At 32.1% G+C, this 9,276-nt stretch overlaps 1 protein-coding gene across 1 annotated transcript; it reads right to left on the reverse strand.

Moving 5' to 3' along the window:
* Positions 1-1,099: 1,099 nt before the first annotated feature.
* LOC115958385 lies at positions 1,100-1,877 on the reverse strand. The gene has a single exon (XM_031076801.1). The coding sequence runs from the start codon at positions 1,727-1,729 to the stop codon at positions 1,406-1,408; it is 324 nt and encodes a 107-aa protein (XP_030932661.1). The 5' UTR covers positions 1,730-1,877; the 3' UTR covers positions 1,100-1,405.
* Between the last annotated feature and the right edge of the window lie 7,399 nt (positions 1,878-9,276).

Here is a 9,276-nt window from a genome sequence, read left to right on the forward strand (position 1 = left end):
ATATTATAAAAATCTAAACTAGTACTTGATGGGCATGCAAAGTGTGTGAACCATGATCAGGTGCTGATGTTCTACAATTCCAATTAGGCAACAAAGTTGTATCACTAAAAATAAAAAAGCTGCAAAGTTTTTTTTTTTTTTTTTTTTTTTTTTTTTTTTTGAAGCAAAAAGAAATGGAGTTCCAAAGATTTTAGTGAGCCTCAAAGTTTGAGATTCCTAAGTTATGAGTTTAGTACTTCAGTTTTAAAGGTTTGAACACCAAAAGAACAAAGGAAAACAAAAAATTGTTCATATTTTAATTTCTCAAACCAAATTTTAGTTAAAGAAGTCCATCCTTGTACTTCTAAATTTTAAACATGATAAAAGGTATTCAGCATAAAGTTTGAAAATTATTTACATTTTTACCAAAAAAAAAAATTATTTAGATTAATGCTTTGTTAATTAATTTAAAGTTTGAACAATCTATAAATTAACTATATTATTGCTTCTCTTTATTGATATTTTAAAAATTTATTAACTAATATTTTTAATAATTTAAAAAATGAAAATAGGTACATAAAAAGTATCATTTCTTTTTAGGATGTAAATAAGAAAAGAAAAAAAAATCAAAACAAAACAAACTTAGTGGAAAATCCTGGTGTCATTTAAATTAAAGACAGCTTATGGTATAGCGGGTTTATTTTTATTTTTATTTAAATCAGTACTTAAGAGCAGCTTGAATGTAACCGGAAACTCCCTTATTATGCAATTTTTTGCTTCTTCTTCTTTTATTTATTTATTTTTATTTTTTATTGCTCTTTTCAAAAAAAAAAAAAAATATATATATATATATATATATAAATATAAATAGTCACTCCCAATTCCACTGTGGGAGTAATTGCATCCCGTCTCAATCTGTCACACACCCATTCTCTCTCTCCCAATAAACAGACCAAATTTTAAATTGCAGCAATCAATTATTAATATTATCTTATAAAGTACTTCTAAAACAAAAAGATTATCCTTTAATTTAAAACACAATTAATAATTATTCATTCATTCTGTAAGCTTTAGATCATTAAATTCTTTACACATTTACATACTACATAGTATATGACACAACTCAAGTGAAGCAAACACCATCCGAACCAACTGATATTAATTGATACACCAAAGATCTCCATTCATATATGGACGTACAATTAACTTCACCTCAAACATTTTCTCATTAGGTAAACAAAAAATTAAGAGAGTAATATTTTTACATGGATCACCACAAACTAGCTAGCTAGGTTATTTCTTCCAAATCGATCCAATATCCATGCAAGAACTTGTCTAGTCTACTAGTATAAAAAGAAGAAGAAAGCCCATGTCGTTTCCAAGACAACCCAGAAAACAAGACCCTAAACCAATATCGCTTCCGTTTCTACATTAATATTGCATAGCGCATGCTGTCACTTACCATAAGATGATTCATCTCTGAAATCTGAGCAAATTCACCAGATACCCAAACCCCATCAGCACCATTAACATGTGGGTGAGAGAGGCAGGAAAGAATTGAAATCGGAGCACGCACAACGCTATATATAAACGAAAAGCCATTCCACCCACGTTGCCTTCTTTCCCTATCAGGAGCATAGATTGGCAATTCAGCTCCATTTCCTGCAGCAAACATATTCTCATCAGCTACTCGTGGACTCTTTTTAATGTTCTTCAGGTTTCTTCCCACTGCAGCCAATATACGCCACATCTTTTTTGGGGAATAAATCCTTGCACGAATTTTTGCAAGTTGCTATGGGCTTTGAGTCTGGTTAGAGAGGTGAAGAGAAGGGTTGGAAAGGAAACTTTTCTATATAGCTTTTGATAATGCTATTTTGGTGGCAGTGTTGCGAGTGCTAGTGTTTATCACAAAGGTTTATGGACGGCTTTTTAGGGACCTTTATTTATATGTGAGTGTTTTTATTTATTTTTTTTCCCCCTATACTTGTGGGGTCTTTTAAGGCCAATTAATATGCCGACAAATCTGCCTAATTATATGCAAAGCTTTCCGTTGGGTTTTCAGTTTTCTTTTTCTTTTTTTCTTTTTTCCCCTCTCCTGACACAGGAGAAATTTTGTTGATAGCTAGGAGTTCATTTGATTTGAGTACAAACTAGGGTTGATAACATAAATGAAACTTGTGACAAAATGGCTAGCTCAAGCTATTATCAAAGAATAAATAGTGTTTAATACACAAATTATTTTATACAGTTTTACATATATTTCAAAAAGTAATTAAAATTGTAATTCAAAGATAGGTCATGATTTTCAAGTGTAAAACAGTATGTGTGCAACAAGTTTAAAATTATTTATCAAAATAACTCGTAGCATTGAGATTCAATGGCAATTATCTCTTTTGTGGGATGTGGTTTAGAGAATTAAATCCTCTTATTTACACTTAGAAAAACAAAACAGAACAAAAAGAGAGAAATATTTTTAAAACCTATTGATGAACTTTTTTCAAAATGAGATTTTAGGGGCTAAGCTCACAAGGCACAAGCCCAAACCAAGGTCTAATGTAGTTCAGGCTCATTAAATGACTCAAGACCTCTCACTCTACTTTGAGTCAAAAAGACTTGCACCTCAAACCCTCCATCGACATGCGAGAACACAACTTTCTTCCTTAATTTCACGGACCCTAAGTAGTGGTCTAACTCTACAACTCAAGCAATCCTACTCATGATCCAAGTTACGGGTTGAAAACAAAAGAAATGTGGGGTTGTAGTCAGGTCTGTGTTGGGGAATTGTTGAAAAAAATTTAGCTTTTTTGCTGTTAGTTTATTTGAAATAAATTAGCTTTTAATTTTTTTTAAACACATTTAATATAAAAGTTACTAATTATAAATTTATATCCTTTGATAAACACTATAGTAATAAGCTACCAAAAATAAGTATAATTGATTTTCTATTATATGCAATATTAGCTTATTTGGAACAAAAAATGATAAAGCGTATGAAATTTTGGCCAAGAGCTATCTTAATTGACACATTTTGATGTTTCTAACACAAACATCTAGAATTCAAATTCTCCTTCCCTTAACTATCACATTGTCAAAAAAAAAAAAAAAAAAAAAAAAAAAACTAAGGCTGAAATATAATTCTCATCATTGAATTTTGGTATATCTAATAGTCATTCTTCAAATTTAAAATATTATAATTTCACCATTAGAAAATTAAAAATGAATGAACTGTATCCTCTCCTCCATATACCTTAAGGAAATTACATACAAAGTAAACAATTTACAAACGTGGTACATTAAAAAGCTTATATATGTAGCCTGGAATAAATTTAATAACAAATGGACAGTGATGAAATTGATATCTTCTAAACTTTTTAGGGATGAAATTATAACTTCATAAAAGTTGGTGGAAAAAATATATATCAAACTTGAACCAAGTTTTAAAAACTTAAATTACATTTTCACTAAAATTTAATAAGATGGTTTTAAATGAAAATTTGTGATCAAGAAATTAGTCCAGAAATCTATGGTTAAACTGACTATGAAAATTGTGGGAAATAACTTCTGGGTCCCACATTTTGGATCAATATTATTTTCATCATAGTTGTACATGGTATTGTGTGCAACTTTATTTAAATCATGTGCGTATGAATAGTTCATTGGAGACGCTAGAATCGTTAGTGCAGCACCAGAGTTGTAATACTAAAGTTAAATATGTTATCACCTTACCATATCATTATTTATATTTGAAAATGCTTCTTGCAATGGACATTAGATACTGAGTCAAAAGTCAAAAGTCAATTTCTCTTTAAACTTAAGTCAAGTGCCACTATAAGATAAGATAATGGAATTAACCAGGTCTGTCTGCATATACGCATGAACCTTCTTTTCTTTTCTTTTCTCGAAAAGCTTGGCCACTATAAGGTACATGTAAATAGGTAAATTGTCTTTATTTGAGTATTGCTGTATTGGTTTAGACGCGTTAAGTTGGTCTTGTCTTCAGTGATGCCACTGTTGTTGTATCGTCCAATGGTCAAATACGCAACAAACATGCCAAACTTTTTTCTTTTCTTCCTTTCTTTTTTTTTTTTTAATTTTTAAATATTGTTAACATTTTTACCATTTGGACTAATGCCAGTCAGGTTTGGAAAATCATTGTAAGAGTGAGGAGAAAAGTAAGTAATGTTTGAAGATCTAGTTGAGTTTAGGGACCAAATTAGTTACTTTTAAAAAGTTTTGGATTTAGTTGGCATTAGCCTAAACCTTAAGGGTGTTAATTGTATTTAACTTTTTTTTTTTTAATTAATAACTTTCTAGGTATTTATGGTTTATGTTCCTTGATTTAAAATATCACAGTTGATCGACCTGTACGAAAAACTATATCTATATCCTGTAAAACAAATCAAAATAACTTATAATAATAATCCATGCATTTTTCTATTAGAATTTATGAAATCTCATTCTTGAGTTTTATTTTACTATTGAATTTTATGAAAGTCAAAACAATGAGTAGAAAAGTTATTTATTTTTCGTTATAATTTCATTAACACTAATTCATGAATATATCTTATCCTGATGAGTATGAGCCCTAATTAAATATTAGTTTCCAAAGAATTTCAACATTAGTAAATACAAGCCAAAAAAGCCCATTGAATTTCAAGCGATTAAATTAAATCACATTTTAGTTAAAGAACATGGAAATTCTAAACCAAACTTTTATAGGTTACATCCCATAAACAGTAACACTAACTCAAAAGCACATCAACAACAACAACAATAAGAGGCCTCTCCCTTTTGATGCCCCTTTCACATTGCTAAGAAGTAAGTTATTTGTGAAATTATTTGTTCGAATTCAAACTTGTTCATTTTCTTCTTTACAAACAATGTCAATGACATTTCAATCTCTAAATTTTATTTATTTATTTATTTTTAAAAAAAGGTTGGGTTAGATCAACAAGTAAAAAATAGATCAGGTGACCGATCAACCCATTTTATTCCAGATAAAAAAATATTCCTATGCAGGTCGAGTTATTAGGTTTGGTCCAATTTTGCCATGGCTAGATGAAGGGGAATTGGTGATGAGCCATAGTTAGAATGGATGAAGGACTTCAAGATAAATGAGAAGCTAGTACTTTATTATTATTATTTTTTTGATGGGAAGACTGAAACTTTATATAAAAATCATAAAGAGAAAGATACATCATGAATAAGAGCTTGTTCTATAAAGTAAAGATTCTCTTCCATCCATACTATAAAATCAACAATACTTGAAGCATGTTTTACTAACAAATGGGCTAGTCTATTACCTTGCCTGCAAATATGTGAAAATTCAATCCGGTAAAAAGCCCCACAAGTCACAATCATACCCTATATGATAGATGCCACAAAAGAAGGAGAAGAGGAGTGACCACAGAAAGCATTGTACACTATCAGTGAATCCCCTTCAATGATGAAATTATGAATACCAACATCCTTTGCTAACTGAAGACCATCTTCAAAAGCCTTTGCCTTGGCTTCCAAAGCCCTAAAGGCGCGCATTGATCTTTTTACTCAATGCTGCTACCACCTGTCCATGAGAGTCACGAATCAGATTCCCCACCCCTACTGCCTCATGAGCCTTGAAGATAGCCCCATCAACATTAATTTTGCATCTCAACATTGGTGGGGGTGACCACCCTACGACTTGAATCATAGGAGTCATTACAGGCAGACAATTTGCAGCACTGTATTCCTCTAAATATTGCGTTGTCCACTGCACTAAAGCCACCCCACTTTTCTTACTTCCCCTGTGCCTAACTTCATTTCTATTAAACCATATGGACCATGCAATTGTAACCACCATTGCCACTTTATCCTCATCATATGAATCTGACATTAGCAGGTTCCACATTAAATCAAAAAATGATCTGATGCTGGATGGCTCAAAGACAAAGTGAAGTTTGGTACATTGACATACCTCCTTAGCTCGCGGACAGTTCCAGAACAAATGACCCTATGTCTCTGCTTCCTCATTGCATTCACCACAACGATCCTCATGCAATACTTGTCGTCGCATCAGGTTCTCCTTTGTGGGAAGAATTTTGCGACATGCTTTCTAGGGAAAATGACACACCTTGTGAGGGACTGATATCTTCCACAACAGCCTCCAAAACCTTTGAAGCCTACTGCCATCAAAGCTAGAACCAGTATTGATAGGCCGAGAGAGCTCTATTGCCACCCTATAAGCACTACAGACACTAAACAAACCATTAGTATTTTCAGCCCATATCAGTTTGTCCTCAGGTAGTTGTAGACTTGGTGGAGTTTGAATCCACGTCCTGCGTCTACGTTTTCAGCAATTGTGCATTTTCTCCTTCTTTTTCTTTCTTTCTTTTCTTTTTTTTTTTTTTTTTTTTTTTTTTTTAAGATCAGTGCCTATGTCACTATTCATTGTCCATGAACAGTGATTTTAGGCTTATGAACAGTAAAAAATAGAGTGAACAGTAATTTTTCATACATGTAAAAATTATTTTACTATAATGTTTTCAGTTTTCAATTTTTAGCAAAATAAGTTGTATCCAAATGGACCCTTAGTGTCTATTTGGCAAAAATTATTTTTGCCAACTTATTTTACTATTCAGCTTATTTTTACTACTATTCATAGGTCCCACTACACTTTTTGGTACTATTTATGGGTTCCATTGTACTATTTCAGTTAACTTTTACCTTTATTTACAGTACTTTCAACAAAAAATTTTCAGTTTCAGCAAAATAAACGTATCCCAAATAGATTCTAAATGGAATGTTCTTGATGTTTTCTGCTTTATGGGGAAGAAAAACTGCATCAATCACCTATGTTTTCCAGCAAGTTGAGTCCTGTGAAATTAGTTCACTAACTCGAGTATTGGCATGCAAGATTTCCTAAGGGACACCACCTTATATGATGGTAGTCACTTATCTCTCCATACTCAGATAAAAGCACCATTTTCCACATTCCAACGAAGTCCATGTTGTACCAAATATTGAGCTGCCATAATACTGCTCCATGCATACGAGGGATTATTGCCAATTGAAGCATGAACAAAATTGGTGTAGGGGAAATATCTTGCCTTAAAAAGACGATAAATAAAGAATCCTGCATTGTTTGAAGTCTCCATCCTTGTTTAGCAAGAAGGGCAAGATTAAATTGCTTTAATTGATGGAACCCCATACCTTTAGCTGCCTTTGGCTCATAAAGTTTGTCCCAACTAAGCCAAGCCATCTTTCTCTTATCCCATTTTTGACCACACAAAAAATTCCAAATCATACTAGTCAAATCTTCACAGAGGGAATCGGGGATTTTAAAGCAATTCATAGTGCACATTGGTATAGCTTGAGCTACAGCCTTAATCAACATTTCCTTGTCCGCTTTAGAAAAAAGTTTCTCTTTCCAACCTGCTAATTTTTTGCCAAGCTTCTCTTTAAAGTCGTTGAAAGTATTCCGCTTATTCCTCCCCACAAGAGATGATAAACCCAAGTATTTTTCATGCTATCTAATAACTTGTGCCCCAAATCTATTTTTGATCTCATCTTGAATATCATCGGGTTTGTTGCTACTAAAAAATAGGGAAGTTTTAGCTCGGTTCAACTGCTATCCGGATGCATGCTGATAGACAGTAAGGAGCCTTTGTAGAGTGGTACATTCTTCAAGAGAGGCCTTGCAGAAAATAATGTTGTCATCAACAAAGAAGAGGTGTGATAGTTTAGGACCACCCCTGCAAACAGTTAAGCCCTCCATTTCTCTATTATCCACTGACTTCTTAATCAAAGCTGATAGTCCTTTTACACGTAAAAGAAATAGGTAAGGTGATAAGGAATCTCCCTGTCGTATACCCCTTGTTGGTACTATATGCCCCCTTGACTTTCCATTAATCCTTACTGAATAAGAGATAGATGTAACACACTGAATAAGAGAAGCTAGTACATTATTTGCAAAAAAAAGGGTGTGAAGTGTTATTGAGCACAGTATAAATAACATATGGCATGGACTTTATATGTGGGAGATCTCACAGTTGGTGAGAATTGAGAAGGCTATGCCGCTGTTTGTTCAACTTTTAACCAATGCGCAGCTTCCATAATCATCACGATAATTTTAAGTTTTCCGCATTAATATTAGTAGGCAGTATTTTATAATAAATTACTTGGGTTTGAGGACAAGTAAGGGGCGGTCCTGGGGAAAAAAAATTGTTATATATAAATTTGTAAAATTTTATGATGTTTTTTACTTTTTAAAAAAAATTTATGACCACCCTAAATTTTTTTGACCCAACATAATTAAATTTTGGACAAAATTTGGCAAAAAACTTGGTTGTACACTGAGATTACAACTCACTTGATTTTTTTTATTGAATGAGAATTTTGATAATCCCACTATTGGATTACAATTTCTTTTTATATCCTCCATACTTGCAAAATTTCAATAAGATTAAAGATTAATAACTATATCATCAATCAAATGTTTAAATTTCGAGTTTTTGTTGTCTAAAATTATACATAACAATAAGCTTATGGAATTTGACATGCGTTTTAAAAACATAAATAACATGCAATTCAAGTATTCAACGGTTAGATTTTAAAAAATATGTAGCTATGTAAAAATTTTGTTTAGTGAGGGTTGTAGCCTAAGGTTATAACTAAGTTTGTAACAAAATTTTTTCCTTAAACTTTAGTCCCCTTAACAATATATTAGACCCCTTACACACACACACTAAAAAAAAAAAAAAAAAAGAGGAAAAATCCAAGAAAAATTTTATTGAACTAAAATTTTGAAAGAGATATATCTTGTAACATTGATAATAAGACTATCATGCAATAATTACAAAATAAGAAAACTTATTGAAATAAATTGTAAGACTTTATGTATTTGCGCGCATTTTTTTTATCAATATATAAAGTTTTCTTTTTATTAAATTTTGTATAATTTAAGTTTCTAGAGCCGCAACTTATAGACATCGCACACACTTGTCAGAATTCTATTGTGCTATGTTTACTTAAGTTTCTCTACCAGCTTTCAATCCAAAATGGGCATTGACCTTTGCATGGGGTCGTGAGGTACATTTCAAATTTGTTCATCTTGGGCTTATCAGGTCTGGCTGTAGAATATGCTTTTAGGCCTTTTAACACTACCTTTTAGAGCTCACCAGCCTTATCCAATGACTCAGTTTTGGATTGGCCACTGGTGTTATGGTCCTACAGGTTGTTGATAAATGGACTCCTAGTCTTACTTTATTGTTTACAACAACGCTTCTTCTTATCCTTTCTTCTTCTTTTATTTAAATTTTT

The sequence above is a fragment of the Quercus lobata genome, chromosome 8, assembly GCF_001633185.2.
Source record: "Quercus lobata isolate SW786 chromosome 8, ValleyOak3.0 Primary Assembly, whole genome shotgun sequence".
NCBI lineage: Eukaryota > Viridiplantae > Streptophyta > Magnoliopsida > Fagales > Fagaceae > Quercus > Quercus lobata.

What these genes read in the sequence shown, in the direction of transcription:
- LOC115958385 (XM_031076801.1), bottom strand. Translation starts at nt 1,729, where the DNA reads ATGTGGCGTATATTGGCTGCAGTGGGAAGAAACCTGAAGAACATTAAA.